Here is a 16,516-nt window from a genome sequence, read left to right on the forward strand (position 1 = left end):
GTTTATTATCGTAGTTTTGATGGAAGTGCACCAAAACGGACTAAGCGTGGTGCATGTCATAGGCACTCAACCCTGCCACGTATCAGTCACAACAGAATCTGGATATTTCGGCGTCCAGCCTTCGAAGACCCGTATTATAATGGACTTACAACTACTCGCTTCTGCATGCTGTTAGTAAGCACAAAGAGCAGGATCATACCAGCGTCGGCAGTGCACTGGGCTTGCGCCACGTTTAGTTCATTTTCGAACACTCTCAATAGAGCTACAGCAATAAGTTACTGACGCTGGACTCGCACTATCTGGTGGGGATGCATCCAAAGAATGTCTTGTGGGGTCCCAGAGCTCAATGGCAAAGGTGCCGCATAGTTTGCACAGGTGGACGTCTTCGAACGTTCGCACCCAGATTAGACTCAATGATGATGGTGGAGTCCATGGCCGTTGCCACGTCCTGATCAACGGACCACGTTCAACCAGCAGTTTTTTCTAATCAGGTCACAGTCTCGGAATTATCGGCTGCGTGTCTACGCTGTTCGCGCAAAAGAGTATAACACCACTTTCCGCCAATTCTTTCGCACACAAAAAGAGACTCTGTTGGTCGCTCGGAGATACAATGCTGATTACGCGCAGGATAGGGGTGATAAAACAAAAAGGGGTTAACCCCAGAAGACTGTTGAGGCTTATACTTCAACAAGGGGGCCATAAGCACTCCACCAGTGATTCTCGTTATTACCATATGATTAGTATCTCCGTTCGAACGGTAGGTTACAGTCCTGGTTGATATTAGACGCCGCTTGCCTAATCCAATAAAGGTCAGATAAGCCTTCGCACACGAACCATACTAGTGGCTATTGTGGCTTTTACAGTGCGTATGACCGTAAATGCCGGGAATATGTCCAAGTACTTGCCGTAATCTCCACGTCCAGAATAGACCTCAGTCAAAGCGAGATGTTGACTTTCGTTGTCGGCTGATTATCCATATTGACGTCACGAAGAGCCAGATCTTGCGCTCCGATCTGGCCTTTCTTTTGAAAGGCTTGTTCTGGATGCGTCCACAAGTAATCAGATGATTTCTATCACTTGGGAGCCATAATTGGCCAGTGTTGATGACAGTATGCGATCTTGACAGGCATTACAAAGAGATAGGATCAGCTATCATGGTTCTTGCAGCGCTCCGTGCAATGTCGTAAGCCCGTGCGTCAAAGTTTATCTTGACTTTGTTGAATTAGGCAAGCAGCCTCTAAATTCGACCGGGACTGTATGCTGTCCTCCATGCGAACGTAACAGGTTTTGGGGCCAATACCAACCATTGCCGTTGCCTATGATCGGGGTATGGAAGGAACTTCGACAAAGGGCGATGGTTCGCTATTACCTAGAGAATTGTTCGCCATCAGCTCTGTGTCACCTGATTAATCAAAGCATACTAAAGCCCCGTCAACTGAAGTCCGCAGGCTCAATGCGTGAAAGACTTGGGTCTGATACACCTAGTCTCCGGGGTAGCTGTTAAAGCCAAACCTATGTTTGAGCATCCGCTAGCTGCTCTTCCAAGCTGTCCGCAGTGTAGCTTTCCGGGGTGTGTGGATCGTGGACTCTTGCAGCGTGTTCAAAGTATTTTGGGTTTCGGATCGTGTTAGAGTCATTGCTTGAGACCCTAACGTGACCGAGAGAACCTCTTTGTATGCGCGAGTTGTTGAACATTCCTTGTGTTTGCTCTCACTCCTAAAATGTCTTGTGAACTGTAAGCCTATAGAAGCATATGCTCCGATACTTGCACCGTCATTGTCAGATGGAATATCACAAAGACTTTGAAGAATGCTACCGAAGTGACCAGTAAGATTGTGAAAGGCTAAGGGGAAAGCACAGACCTCTTAAGAAAATATAGATCACATTGACCGTGCATAGAGGACCATAGAGTATGATGTCACGATAGCCAAGTTTCAAAGAACACATGCAACGGCATATCGATGTAACACGCCGATAGTGAGCAGGCTTGGTGATTTTTAGTTACATGCAGGGTTCAAATCCACGACACATCTGGGCTCAGTGGGAAACAGGGGTTGCACGTGGCGCAAAAGGATCCGTGCACGAGTCCACGGATCGCTATGTGATCCTAAATCCACCAGAAGTGCTAGTGTAGTGTCGTGAATTTGAACCCTGGTTACATGGCCCTGACAAATACAAATATAAATATCAGCTACCTCCCATTCCTCACCTCACATTCATCTGATTTTCTACTTCGCGATTCCCCCCTCTTCTCCGTTACCACTTTGTCTGCTCCCCCACCAGCACTATGGCTTCACGTACAAGCATCAACTGGAAGTGTTTGCACGTTCGCCCTCAAGATGTTCCCTCTTTAACACGGGAACATACGGCGCATGTCGTTGGGCCTAGTCCATATGATGGCCTACTGGAAATTGCTGTGCCCAATCACCCACCCTTCGATTCTCGGTATGCGGACCTATCTAAGAAGCCCCCAGTGTCCATTGAGTCAATGATGTCCAAGTACTTGTTGCACATGCACGGACCGGTGGTCGCCTATCAGTGCGCACTCTTGAACTTTGTTGAAATTATTCGAAAGGGCATCGCCAAGCATGGAACGAGTCTGGCAGAGTATTACCTGGAGCGATACAGCCTTACTACTCCATGGATCGAATACATCCTCGTATTTGATGCACTGTCTGTATGTCTCTAATTTCACTAGCAGCCATTCCCGTTGGTCTATATCTTCGTCACTACGAAACTAATGACATCAAGAAAATAAAAGCCGGTTCAAACTTTAAACTAAAACAACAGCGACAGGATTTCGTTCAGGCGATCGTCTTCATCGCCCTCTCGGTAGCCCCGCCTGATGATCAATTACGCTCCGGAATTGAACATATCGGCCCAGCTGCAGTAATTGAACGACTACAAGAAGGCCTTGAGCATGAGTATAGGAGGCCTCAGCCAAATCCCAATCTCATCGTTATGGTTCGCATGCTGCTGTCAGGTGTTGGGGCCACGAAGCCCACGTCACGCGTGGGACTGCTCCCCCAGCAAGAACTTGATTTTCCAAAGGCGATTTATCAACTGATGGGTGGCTGTCAGACCAGAAGCCTACGATCCGTGACTCAATCACTCATTGATAAGAACATCCCCAAACTGGGGATAGTCACGTGGTCATATATACCAGTGAGTTGAATCCTGCATATGCTATGAGCTGTACTAAGCCCTCGGAGGAATTCCCTTGTCATCTGATATCTAGTCTGTCGGAAAGCGCACTACACTGCCTGGCCCAACTGCTGGAATCTATGTCTGATCTTGACTTGAATCCTATGCAAAGGGGCAACCTTCACAAGATATTGGCGGTCTCGATCTGTCTCAATCCTGGAACACAGAATTGCGAGGCGACCCATCCGATTGTCGACGAGATGCATAAATTCTACCTGCGAGCCAGTCAAAGTCTAAAGCAGGCAACAGGAACGGCGCAGATGGCCGTCGATCTCCTGACAATGGTGTGTATTGCACAACGATACCCATCTTCGGGAACATTTCAAAGCCTCACAACGCCGTTCTGTGCTTTGCATCGGACCTTCGTTGGAGGAACACCATTCACAAGCCTTCCAGCCCCTGAACGCTACATTTCGTCCTTCATAGAGGCCTGTAAGCAACGGGGGTGGGACAAGATGTAGTGAACCTTATTTACGGGTGCCGTGGCACCTCAAATGTGTCGTCCGGGGTGGATGGAACTTTGGTTTCGTACTTCAGTTGCCGAATGGACGGCTTTGTGCATGAGAGTGCTATGGAGGAACTTGCAATTGAGATAGTGCGACCAGAGGACTATGTCTGAAAGTGTTACAACAGTGGTTGATACCCATGGCTAACAAAATGACGTGAGCTTTTGGTTCGGTATGTGTGGCTTTAGGTGCTTAAATTTTGAATTGATCGACAAACACTTCCGAGCGTTTGGTTCCAATTACGTTCAGATATACTGAGACAGTCACGCATATAGATTCATTCAATTGATAAATAAACTGTCACAATCTTGCGCCTGAAATGTTTGCGTGGATTGCCTATTTACTTCCATCCCTTCTGAACCCGCTCCCATTCATTGACAGAGGTGCCAGGAGCAGGACCGTAGTGGACTTTAGTCGTTGGTATGTCGAACCCATCTTTGCGGCCAATATATGACCCACGAAATATATGTCGATGATGGGTCAATATGGCGTTTCTCTGCTATATAAGGTGACAAGATCAGCACCCCGTTCCCGTCTGTTCCTCTTATAAGCTTCAAGGAACGTGCTTGATTTGAACATGATAGAGCTAATGGATGATTATGAACAATTTCAGCAGCTGGCGCTACGTCCACACACTAAAACATCACTAGCACTGATGTCTGCAGCCACGCGCGTAGCTAATAAACGGTTTGAAACTTGTACTTCCAGTCTTCTTTCTACTGCCTCAATATCCTTCCCACCTCGGCAAGTCGTTGCCCAAGAAGACATTCACGAGTCTTTACAAGACTTGGTTGGTCTGGTGAATGAGACCTGGACCGAGTCTGTCAGCAAGCTGTCGCAATTAAAGAGTCCTTCAGAAGGTAGCAAGATTACACAGCCGATGTGGGATTTACTCCACGGTGGTTACCTTGACTTTGAGATTGTGGAGAATTACCTACAATTACTTCGGCCTACAAGCCGCCACGTAGAGATTCTTCCGGCTCGGATGCTTCGCGGAGATCAGAACTCCATTCATGAAACAGATGGAATTGATCATCCTGCCGTCATTCCCCTCTTTTATGAGAACCATTGGGCATTCGCTGTTGCCTATTCAGATTGTTTTCATTGGTACGATAGCGCGCCTGGTAATGACAGAAGCGTACCTCTCGTTGGCGGTGCCCGGCCCGTCATAGAAGGATGGCAGAGTCCACGTTACAGTGATCCCGCTGACGCAGGCGTGTTCATGCTCATGGGCATCAAACTTATAATGCAGCGCAAACCTCATCTCAGCCAAGGCGTTGCCGACGAACTCATAAAACCTTTCCGTGCTGGCGCGTTTGTAGAGCTCCTTTGCCGCAAGGTCAATCCATTGCCTACAGATCTACTCAGTATCAATCTGGAGAAAGTTATAGAAACTGGAGACCTAACCCTCGCCGCCAACCAAATAAGCCAGGAAGCTGCTTTAGCTTACGGCCTGGAACAGCGACCCTTGATGGAAGACGGGTTGTTTGTAACAGAACGTGAAGACCAGGTTATTTCTCCACCATGTACTGCACTAAATCCGACTTTAGAACCCATTCCCCTCAGCAGAAATCCAATGCAGCCGCCCGTAACATACTCTGAGCCTCCCACAGAACCTAGCAGTGCACAGACACAACCCCCGGCCAATACGTCACGTAAGAGAAGATCACCGCCTGCTGTTGTAGATGGCGGCATAGGTGGGTATGGATGCAATCCTAGTGATGACCGCAAAGTCATCTTAGGCAATCTTTCACACGGTATGCACTTCAAGCGGTCAGCAATAGTATCTTCAGATGATGACCCATTCGTTCTGTGGGCACTTCTCCGGTATTCGAAGACAAGTGGAAATCTTCATCGTCGCTACCACGCCATCCTATTCCACAAGATGATGGAAGATGATGTCCGACGAGAGAAAATGGCATCATCGACACGGAGCAAAGCCTGCATGAAAAGGGACCTGTGGAGCTGGAAATTTTGGAAAAGCATCAGCGATATCGGCGTCAAATATGGCCTAGGACCTCTTGTCACGCTCTGTGCGTTCAGGAATGACTTCAGCGGTTATCGATTGTCGGAGGAAGCACAGAAACCTCTGATAAGAACATTAGAAACTCGATTACAGAACAAATCGGACATGCTGCGCTCATGGCTCCAAGAGGCGTCCGAATTGTGCAAGATTATACTCGTTGGACCCACACCAGTATCTCTTTTCAACATCGACAAATATAACTCTCACACGGAGTCCGAGATAACAGACTATCAGTATGAATTCTACGTGCGTTCAGAACAACATCGGGGCCCAAGTAGGTAGAGCTTCTAGTGTCTAATGTAAGTCCTTGTAGAAATATGGAGGCATTGATGGCAATACGAGGATATTTGTGCTTTCCATATGATACACTCAAGGCGCATGAATGGCTCATGAGTATACAATGTTTTCTGAATTAAAGTATGCGTCTACATTACTCTTTTGGTCTTGTTGTATTCGTATCGTCCTTGGTGGCCGAGATTCCGTTTTGCCGGTCCATATGTTGTCCTATTGCAGAAAAGACTCACTGCCCAGTTTCAATTGGACGCGGAGTCTACGCCCTTATCACTTACCCCGCATTTACAAGTTTAACGTGAAGATGTGGCGACACTGGTTTGTGCATAAATCAACACAGCACTCATCGTCCAAGTACTTGGTATTGTGGGTTACCAATGATGGGATGCCTTGTTAAGTGGCTTTTACAGTATTGAGCTCACACTCGCACCTTCCTCTATCACAATAACCGTTGTTGATTAAACAAAAAGTCATATTTATCACTATAAGTGTATGTGCACACTGTGTACGCCTTCTCACATAACTGGTAGCCTTCAAGCCAACGTACTTACCTGACCGAGTTCAGCTACAGTACTTGCGATTCGCACTGTCCGCCTGTCTCCACTTCCCAGATTTGCGCCCCAAACCTAGAGGCAGCAGCGGTACTTCCAAGTACTTCGTTTGCTCAGTCAGAAATTGCTTACACACCCATAAGGAGGCCAAAATCTGACAAAAATGTCTGCTTATGAGGTAGAGCCATGTACCCAGGTAGCCCCACCTTAGACTTTACGAAGAGCATGCTGTTTTGGAGCGGACGGTGCAGGGGCTCAGTACTGTATGCAAAGCAATAGATAAATCCGAAATATGGTATCATATTCAACGTGTCGTCCTGGCATCACGACTTTATCTTCCCCACCATCTAACTTATGAGTACAAATGCTTCCCATTGATCTCTCCTCCTTGTTATTGCTGTTCTACCCCTTTGTTGTCTTGAGAGACCTGTACTATTCAACACTGTTTCTTGAAAATGCTTCCCCTCCCAAATCAGTTTCGCTGTTGCGACTGCAAGCGTAATTTCAATACAGAGGAAAGTCTTTCGCAGCATCTTGAAAACAGCCCAGCACATCCACGCGAAGCATCCCCAAAATGTACAGGATGCGACTTGTGTAGAAGGACCTTCCACAGCAGGGCTGCATTGAAACAGCACAAAGCCTCGATTCGACACCAGCCATTATGTCACATCAAATGTCTAGCGAGTGGCAAATGCAAGAAAACATTTGGTTGCCCGTCAGCGCAGCTGCATCACTTGGAAAGCGGAACTTGTACGTCAAAGATAGGAAAGGCGCAGTTAAATGCAGCCATTGTAAAGAATGACGTAAGAGGGATCATCACAACCCAAGGCTCAAGCATGCGACCGTTGGAGGACGACGTGTCTGAGCCTTCGACATCGTCAACAAGCAGTCCCCTTCTGACTCCTACGTCTACGGAATTCTTCGAATCCTATCCATCGCCAATGCGAAGTCCGAATTCAAGTATTTCGCATATTTCAGACCTCCATGAAGCAATTAACCGGCGACTGGATGTTGTAAGTGGGTTTAGACAATGTCCCCTTTGCCCACCCAGACGTACCCGCACATACGGTCCTAAGGCCCTCCAACAACACTTATCGTCAAGTGTTCATACCAAGACACCCCTAACCGTGGTTCGGAGTACACAAAATGAAATATTGTTCCATTATCCACTGGCCCTGATGAAGGGCAGCAGTAGAAGGAAACCTCCAAAAAGCTTTTCGACCGTGAGCGGTTTGGCACAGCATATTGAGAGTGGCGCTTGCTATGGAGGTAAAGAAACACTGCGTGTCGCGATCGAGTATATCCAGAGTGAGATGGAGACTTTGAATCTTGGGGGGCTAAAATTGCTAAATTGAAGCTTAAATTTCTATCAGTAAGTTTATCATAGCATACTATAGGATGACAATAGAATGCTCCGTCATCGCTTGGATGCCTTGTATATGATTAATATTGCAATTAAATAAGTTACTGGCCCCGGAATTGGCATTCTTCAGCTGATGAGTACGACTTGGATGGAGTACCCAGTCAAAAGTTGAAATATAAGCCTGATGTAAGAAATGCTAGACAGAATTGGTTGTAGGGTAAGCGATATTATGCCAGTGTATCAATGTCAGTTTTGCAAGGATAGGGTCGGGATGATTGTGAATGGCAGATTTTAGTTGCCATTTTCTAGTCGCCGCTCGAATTTGACAAAGACAAACTTCAATCATAACAAACAAGTATATAAAAAATAGACAGAATCATAGGCAAAGGTGTGATTAACTAATTAGCAAGTAGTTATCAATTTCATTTGAGTCTAGATTTGCACTTAGGCTCTAGTCCGCCTGACCTAGCCCTACAGTCCAAAAATCAATTGCTATACGATTGATTGATTTTCCCGAGAAGGCAGCAAATAGTTTGAGGTCAACATACAGACAGGCAGACAGGCAGACAGGCTGAGAGTAAAGACACGTACCAAGAAAACGCAAGGAACGCTCAATGTTCTTACATTTGAGGCATCCACCCATCTACAACAAGTTACAGATCGGGAAGCCAGATATCGAGAAGCTATGACTTAACCTCAAGCAACTCAATGGTGCGCCGAATCACAGCACTTTCGCCAATGCAAAGCCGATGCAACTTCAAAAACAAACACTTCCTGATACCAGAAGGCCTTTCTCAACTTGCTTCGCCAGGAATCCATACAGGAAGGCAGTATCTCACTGGGAACCTTTGGCGAGGTTTGTAACTTGCTACCTCGTCGACTATTCCAAGCGTTGGGGCGATGGTGGCGACCTGAGCTCAACTCATGTGCCTATCATCCGAGAAGGAGGTGGGGGTTGGACTTTATCAGATGAAGTTTACACATACTATACGCTCTTGAGTATTCAACAAATAGAAGACGTGAGACCGGTATATATAACGTACCACAAATGGGAGAAGGGTTTCTTTCCGGTGCAGGCGGGTTTTAGGGTTAAACCACCTTTATACAACATGCTTAGTACTTTATAGTGACAGCGACCTTCCAGGTGGTCCATACTTGTGTCTTGTGCGACTGATATGAACATACTTAGACTTTTGAATGAAAATCAAAACAGTTTTCACCACAACATTTTCCATAAGTGTAATTTCTATGTAGCATTTATGTAAACCTCATCTCGTAAGTACATCACGGAAACTTCCTCTCCGTTCCTATCAGCCATACGAATGCGACGAAAGATGCAGACACAAATCATGTTCTCAACTTGCCTGCATCTGTTCAGGCACATAACGTCGTAGCTGGGAAGAGACATGATTAGGAAGGAGAATAGAGAAAATAACAGCGAGCCCACACCGATGAGGGATTATCTGTTCCACACGATGTCGTCTCGTTTCACAAAATAGTACAACAAGCAAGATGTACTATACACTCCGCCAGAGTCGGGACATTTGTGGTCGATATACTTCATGACTTCGTGGCATGAAGCAACTTCTCGGGTACCGAAGTGGTACTTTGGGCAAGACAGCAAATTGATCCCAATCAACGTGTCTTGATATGGATATTCCCTTAACGGGCTCTGGGGGTTGAGGCTGACCTCCTTCAGCCTATTGCAGAACGTTGTGATGAATTCGAGCCTCAGGTCTTGGCTTGAATCAAACTTTTCTGTGGGGTGGGTTTCCTTCCAACAGGACAATGCATTGGCTGTTCCCATTGTCTTCGGAGCTGCCTTTGTGCTTGAGTAAGTTGTAGAAGGCGTTTTTGTCCCCTTGGAGTTATCGCTGGCGCCAATAGACCTTGCCTTGATATTATTCTGAGCAGGTTCCTCTGCGTTGGCGCTGGCACGCGCGACTATATGTTCCAGCTGTTCTGAAGATTGGGCCTCTGCCTTCCTCTCTCTACTGTCAAGCACTAGGGTTTTGGGACAACCGCCGGCCCAAGAGGCTGGTGGGACGATGGTCATACTTTCGTCGTAAGGGATTTTGTATATCCTCCCTGGAACAGTAATGCCGGGACTGTACCAGGGGTTTAGTGCCTCGAGTTTTTCAAGGTCGAGTCCGGGCAGGGCTCGACCTAGGGACTGCTCCAATGGAGTCCTGTCTTGCGAAACCCATACCGCGTGATCAGTGCAAGTGGCGCTGACAAAGGTAAGTAGGGAAGACCAAACAAATGCCTTCATATTCTACAATATCTATATCTGTGCTGAGAGAGGCAGCGAAACTGAACGCAGAACCCGCCGAGCAACATGCTTTTGTAGCTCGGCAATGTTTATATCTGGACTCCAGACCTTACGCCCAAAAATGGCTGGCATGATGTTCAAAAACGTTTGTCGCTGGTTTCGTCCCCCGACGCCGTTGGCGCCGCTTCCCGTTATCTCTGCAACGGCCAGTCCTCCCGCTTACGCGATACCAAAAGCGAAAACAAATAACGCTATGGCTTGGAGGGGTTTGATCCAACACGGAAGGTGATCCTTTACAGCCTAGTACTCACTAGCTGTAGGGTAGGGGGTACGAAGAACAAATCAAAAGCCACTTCTTTCTTGATCTCGGTTGATAAACTTTTAAGAGACATGCCAATGTTATCCACATGCATAGCGTCCTTCTAGCACATGCATTATATCTGTTACAACATCGTGGCCTAGGGAATATCCTACCTGAAATGGGAGGGTGAAAGAGCAAAACTAGGAGGAATTATACTCTGGGTTACACCTCCAGTAGAGCGGTCGTTCCGCGTCAACCTTGAGCCCCTATCACTCACTGCAATGGTGAATAGACCTTTTCAACTTTTATTTGTATACGAGCGAAGACATTTAGGTTTAGAATATTGATTCACGAGTTTCTACAGTGCTAATTACCTCTAAAATCCACATCTCATCTTCATTCGTGTGGTTTTTAAATATTTTCACAGGCTAGGATCTTGATGCTCATGATTCGTCTGGTAGCCTCTAGACTTGAGGTGAATATAAGAATGTGAGATACCAATAGTCGGAGCTTTGCCACAAAGGCGAGAAAGTCGCTGACAGTGTAGGGATCACCCTCTGCGACCACCTCATCCCACCGCAGCTGCTCCGGCGAAAGTACATTCTCATCCAACAACACCTCTATAAGTCGAAAATTATCTGTTTCGAAGACCTTGGGCTCCGGTCCCTTGACTTCGCTTTTCGATGAAACCCAATGCTTTCGTTTGATCCGGTAGTTTATGAGCCATAGCGTCTCCAGTCCCCCGAGCCTCACGCCGTATACAATATATGAGCACAAAGAGTCAAGGCTTCCAATCCATGGAGAGTCTTGTAAGCTAGAGGCCCAGATTGGATGGTACTGCCACCCTACATGCCGTATTTGCATCGGGCTCGGGATTGTGTCGAAGGGAACGATATCCTCTGACAAAGACCAGCTGAGCATGTCAGGATTGTCGAACTGCAGAATGAACAGATCCAGGCTAGGCGATACGACGATTGTGCGCTTCTGGGATGGTAGAATCCCTGACGCGCCTACCTTCGCTTCGCGACTGCCACATTCCACCTTTGTCTGAACGACCATGGGTTCGGTAGGCTCAATGATGTCCCTCATAACGCGATGAGAATGTCTGCAGGCATTCCAGAGACCCGAGTCGACCAGATAAGTTGAAGGGTTGTTTTTGGTCCATGAAGCTATGGTTTCGTCAAATGTATTGACTGTGCTGGATATTGGACCGAAGGTCCACTTTGGGGCCGTTAGGTAATAAGTAGCGGCCCAAGGGGCGTTTTGTGTGTTCTCTCCATGTGGCTGTCCCCTTGGATCACTGCTCAAGCTGAAGACCTGTACACCGGGCTTAGTAGGGCGAACTGCGAAGCTCCAAATCTCAGCTTGAAGCTCAACGGGAAGGCTTCCAAAAAGATCAAATGACTCGAGCATCCTCTTCTCCCATCAAACAGGTGAAGACGTAGATCATGAGAACGGTTTCACTTGTAGTATTATCTCGTTGTTCGGGGACACCAAAATTTGTGACACCAGTTTTAGAGAGAAATTTGAGTCATATTTGATTAATGCTCGCTACAGATGAACAATGTAACAGAGGCATCTGGAACCGCCAATATACGGCGGTGGACGGTTGTCAATAACGTCGAATATTGCCGACGCCATATGAAGCCCAGCTACTGGTTGGTCTTTCCCCGCGCATCTGAACATTCTACTCTGACCAAGTACGAAGCTCGCTCAAGACTGGCCGATTTCCTATACACATGGACTGGTCCAAATAGGTCCACTCAAAAGGATAGTACAGTATTACACCACTACTGTGTCTGGACAAGACGTACAGTATTGAGCACTTGCACCTTCCCGTCAAAAAAACATACTCTTTGTAAAGTCTAGGGTGGGGCTATCCGGGTACATAGCTCTACCTCATAAGCAGATGTTTGGTCAGAATTTGGCCGCCTTATGGGTGTGTAAGCAATTTCTGGCTGAGCAAACGAAGTACTTAGAAGTACCGCTGCTGCCTGGAGTTCTGGGTCGCGAATCTGGGGAAGTGGAGACAGGCCCACAGTATGAACAATAAGTACCATAGCTTGCATCAATCAGGTAAGTACATCAAGACTCGCCCTTTTTGTTCCGGGGGAAGAGTGTACACAGTGTGAAAATATACTTGGGCTACATATATGGGGCTTTGTTTATAAACGACAGTTATTTTTGGAGAGGAAGCTGCAAGTGCTCAATACTGTATTCCAAATCGATAACGAAGGCACCTAATCTCCCTCATCCTTAGATAGTGCACACATCAGCATGTGTTATGACTGGCGTCTTTGTGGTTATTCTGAAAATTCGAAAGAATAAAATAATTCGCCCTACTCATTCATATAGTACCAGGTCGTAGCTGAGACCGCGAGAAGCTGTACTGATTCTCACCGTGCTTACTCACACCAAAATAACAGCAGAAACTCAAGGTGACAGAGGTTGAAACGGCGAATAAGGGACGATGCAACTCCGTTAAGATTGTTGTCCTGTATTCGACGGGGCCTGCAGGAGAGCTATAAGATCATGGTATTGAAGCTGGCAGAAACGTAACCTTGCCTTATAAGAATTTCGAAATCAAACTTTATTTCTGTGGTAATTCAACCTTCTGATACATAATTGCAAGCGTAATGCAAGGAAAACCGAACTTCCATCCATTAGTCATATACTGAAAGTCAGACCGGGATTGATATCATAAGACCTGCGTATAGCTGCTATCTATCTCGGCCTAAAAGATGACTTGGAATACCAGCGAAAAGGCCCTGGAGCTATTCATAATTCAGATTTGCAGTACGGTACTCGTGTGCCTCTCAGCGTGTTTACGGTTCTGGGCGCAGTATATCAATGGAAAAAAGAAAAAGAGGGTTGCAGTAGTTGAGAAGCCGCATACACTGGGTGACAAGTTGATGTATATGTCGGTGGTAAGCTTACGTTCCGTGTTCAACTGTAATCCTCTACATGAGCTCTCTTATCCCTGGAGCATGTTTAGGATACCACTGACAGTGATCACTCTCGCAGCTTATATACATCGCTCAGGCTACCATCATAGTACAAGGGATAGTCGGAGGCGGAATCGGGCAGCATGCGGATAACTTGACCGAGGCGGAAATTGTCAAAGGCTTCCAAACATGGTATTTCGGGGAAATACTATACGCCGCACTTTCATGCACCGTCAAAACGTCGTTAGTCCTGTATCTCCGCCGCGTTTACGTCGTCAACAGTCCCTCGCTTAAAACCACTTTGAATTTATGCCTTGTCTGCATCTGGGCTACGTCGACTGCGTTTTTCTTTGCCAGCATTTTCCAGTGCTCCCCTGTTGGTTATTACTGGGGTCAATTCAGGCGCCCCACGGTGCCTGAGGAATCTGACAAAAACATTGTGCGTGAGAAATGTCACAAAAACATTGTGCCGATTGCTGGGATAGTCCTTAGCATCGTTTTGGCTATCACCGACTGGGTCTTGGCTCTGGTACCTATAACGAGCCTATGGAACGGGTCGTTGCCTTGGAAGACTAAGTTTGGAATTCAAGCCCTGACTAGTTTAGGGGTGCTGTGAGTACCATTTAAATTCCTATCTGCTGTCTTTCACAGTGCAAGGATAAACATCCTGATGGGCGGCATCTTGCCTTTTAATGCGTGGCTGACGAACCCGGATATGGTAGAGCCGGTGTGGCGATGATTGTCCGCATCCCCTATATCAAGATGTTGGAACTCACTGACGACTTCCTTTACGAAACAGTGTAAGCTACCCAATTTGTTTAGCTTCCCCTTTGCTTGACCACTTACTTCTATGCAGAGATGTCGCCAAATGGACTGTGATAGAGGCGACTTTGGGAATCATGGCGGGATGTTTGCCAAATATTTGGTCATTGGTAAAACTCGCGAGATCGAGACGTTCCTCACCGAGCCTTGGACGGGCAGGCGACGAGAAAGCAAGCCATCGAGTCGATATCGAGGGAGGCTTTAAACAAAAAAACACCGCCCATCACAATCGCGACACTATTCTCGTCGAAACAACTGTCTGGCAGTTTACTGGCAATTCCGACGATCATGCGATATATAGTAGGACGAACGATTTCGAGTTTGATTGGCAGCAGAATCGGGGTATAAAGACGTAGGAAATGTCAAGGTGCCTTTTTATTAACCAAGTCTTTTTTGCAACCTTTGGAATTAGGTAGAGGCGAAGAAAGTTAGATTGAAGCACGGAAAGGGAAGTTAAGAGAGAATAAAATACTGATTTCAAAAAATCGAAAGATGCAGTGTATGCTTTTATGATATCCGGAACGCCGATAGAGAACGATGATCAAACTAGAAAACCGACAGGTCGAGGGAAACACTTGCGTTGAACGCTCTATGAGACTGCCAAATCACCCATTCGGTCATGCAGAGAACAAGTGCTGAAAGCATATCAGCTTTTACAGGGATCGAAGAAATACCTCTATTGTTTCTTTTTCATGAGGTTCCATAAGTATGATCTTTGTCGCTTTGCATCTAGCACGTAGCCTCACATATAATTACACAGCACACAAGAAAGTTTAGATATGGAACTTTACAGCTTTGTTACGCTTCCGAATAGCTATCTGCGTTTTGCAGTGACCGCAGAGACCCACCTTGGTGCTTTCAGGTTTTCAGACATGAACTAACCCTCAACACCTTCATCTGAACTCCATGCATCGTCTTCCAAATATCCCCACGTTGAAGCCTGATTGGAGTCTGCACTGTCATCATCGTCCGTGGGGTTGTTCAAGCTATCGCCTTTACTACTGTCGAGACTAGATAGGGTGCTCCAGTCATTAGACAAATCTTGGTCTGCACTTTCTGTCGGAGAATAACACTCGAACGCGATCTTTTGTAGTTGAGGCATCTTTGCAAAATAGGTTAGTCGCTGGATGTAATCCAATAAATTTCCGCATTGACATTCGTTCCTTTCCACTTTCACTTTGAGATCACGAACTAGCATCTCGACCGGAACAGCATCTTCCCAATCGCCAAGCATGTCGTCCAAGAAGCGAGACAGTCCGCTCAACAGGAGTACAAATGAGTTCTCCTCATAGAACACTCGTCGAGCTTCTAGTAGAATATGTTTCTTAGACTCGTCGTCGAGGGACTTCTTCAGGCGGAGAAACATTCCAATGCTCTCGTCATCTGACCAAGCGATAGGCTCTTGCACAAGGATTGGTTTGTCCTTGTTCACTAGGTACTTGCGAAACAAGGAGCGGCGGTCGTCTGATGGCATATCGTAGATGTCGTCAAGAGTTATCCCGTCTCTCGATCCGATGAGATTGTCGTTGGCGGTCGGAAGTTGCATCTCTTCGCCCTTGCGAATTACTGACAGCGGCTAACAAAATGCGTCAGAAACTCTAACTCCGGACGAGGGCACTATTGAGGTATCGATGAAGGGCTTCGGCATCACTCCTCACCTGTAGAAACTTTTGTATACAAGTCCCCGGTTGGGAGAATGGTCCCAGATGTTCGTTGCCTCGCATCCTAAATTCCTACAGTTGGTGGAGTATCACGGTGGGAGGTTCACTCAAAGCACCAAGTTTCCTAAGCGTCGGGCTACGTGATGAAAGAAGTCCCCTTAGGACTTACAAACTCCTCATCACCTTTTTAATAGTACAAAGAGCCAAGACTATCTATGGCATGAGCAATGTTCACACGCCCGTCCATATATTACAATGTGCAAGAGTATTAAATTGAATGTAGCAACTTCTGATCGGATCCGTTTTTGGCGTCATACTATAACCTGGAATGAGCCATAAACCCGCGTCCGACCCGTAAATGTACGTTAAGACCCATGATGCAGTGTTCGAAGGTAGGTCTACCGACATATCGTGGACGTTATGGGAGCGGGCCGTCGAGTTACCGGTTCCAGCAAGGCCCTGCACAGCCAGGATGGAACAAATCAGGAGGACGGAACATGTTAGACGTCTCAACTTCAACCTTGAACATTTCCACATGATATAGGCCACTAAACCCTCAGAGTAATTATATCAA

The 16,516-nt window shown here is 46.7% G+C and overlaps 6 protein-coding genes across 6 annotated transcripts; 3 read left to right on the forward strand and 3 right to left on the reverse strand.

Annotated features, from left to right (window-relative positions):
* Window positions 1–2,287: 2,287 nt before the first annotated feature.
* Window positions 2,288–3,292, forward strand: FPOAC1_013692 (uncharacterized protein; the record flags this gene model as incomplete). The annotated part of the gene is made up of 3 exons (XM_044858033.1): window positions 2,288–2,677; window positions 2,797–3,165; window positions 3,239–3,292. The coding sequence occupies 3 exons, from the start codon at window positions 2,288–2,290 to the stop codon at window positions 3,290–3,292; spliced, it is 813 nt and encodes a 270-aa protein (XP_044700857.1).
* A 1,073-nt stretch (window positions 3,293–4,365) lies between these two features.
* FPOAC1_013693 (uncharacterized protein) lies at window positions 4,366–6,018 on the forward strand (the record flags this gene model as incomplete). The annotated part of the gene is made up of 1 exon (XM_044858034.1): window positions 4,366–6,018. The coding sequence occupies one exon, from the start codon at window positions 4,366–4,368 to the stop codon at window positions 6,016–6,018; it is 1,653 nt and encodes a 550-aa protein (XP_044700858.1).
* A 3,382-nt stretch (window positions 6,019–9,400) lies between these two features.
* Window positions 9,401–10,213, reverse strand: FPOAC1_013694 (uncharacterized protein; the record flags this gene model as incomplete). Its single annotated transcript, XM_044858035.1, has 1 exon — window positions 9,401–10,213. One exon carries the CDS (start codon window positions 10,211–10,213, stop codon window positions 9,401–9,403), a length of 813 nt encoding a protein of 270 aa, XP_044700859.1.
* Window positions 10,214–10,925: 712 nt separating this feature from the next.
* On the reverse strand, window positions 10,926–11,927 carry FPOAC1_013695 (uncharacterized protein; the record flags this gene model as incomplete). The annotated part of the gene is made up of 1 exon (XM_044858036.1): window positions 10,926–11,927. The coding sequence occupies one exon, from the start codon at window positions 11,925–11,927 to the stop codon at window positions 10,926–10,928; it is 1,002 nt and encodes a 333-aa protein (XP_044700860.1).
* A 1,328-nt stretch (window positions 11,928–13,255) lies between these two features.
* On the forward strand, window positions 13,256–14,637 carry FPOAC1_013696 (uncharacterized protein; the record flags this gene model as incomplete). Its single annotated transcript, XM_044858037.1, has 4 exons — window positions 13,256–13,441; window positions 13,539–14,071; window positions 14,182–14,259; window positions 14,316–14,637. The coding sequence occupies 4 exons, from the start codon at window positions 13,256–13,258 to the stop codon at window positions 14,635–14,637; spliced, it is 1,119 nt and encodes a 372-aa protein (XP_044700861.1).
* A 521-nt stretch (window positions 14,638–15,158) lies between these two features.
* On the reverse strand, window positions 15,159–16,005 carry FPOAC1_013697 (uncharacterized protein; the record flags this gene model as incomplete). Its single annotated transcript, XM_044858038.1, has 2 exons — window positions 15,159–15,857; window positions 15,940–16,005. 2 exons carry the CDS (start codon window positions 16,003–16,005, stop codon window positions 15,159–15,161), a joined length of 765 nt encoding a protein of 254 aa, XP_044700862.1.
* Between the last annotated feature and the right edge of the window lie 511 nt (window positions 16,006–16,516).

This window comes from Fusarium poae (genome assembly GCF_019609905.1).
Source record: "Fusarium poae strain DAOMC 252244 chromosome Unknown contig_3, whole genome shotgun sequence".
Classification (NCBI taxonomy): Eukaryota; Fungi; Ascomycota; class Sordariomycetes; order Hypocreales; family Nectriaceae; genus Fusarium; species Fusarium poae.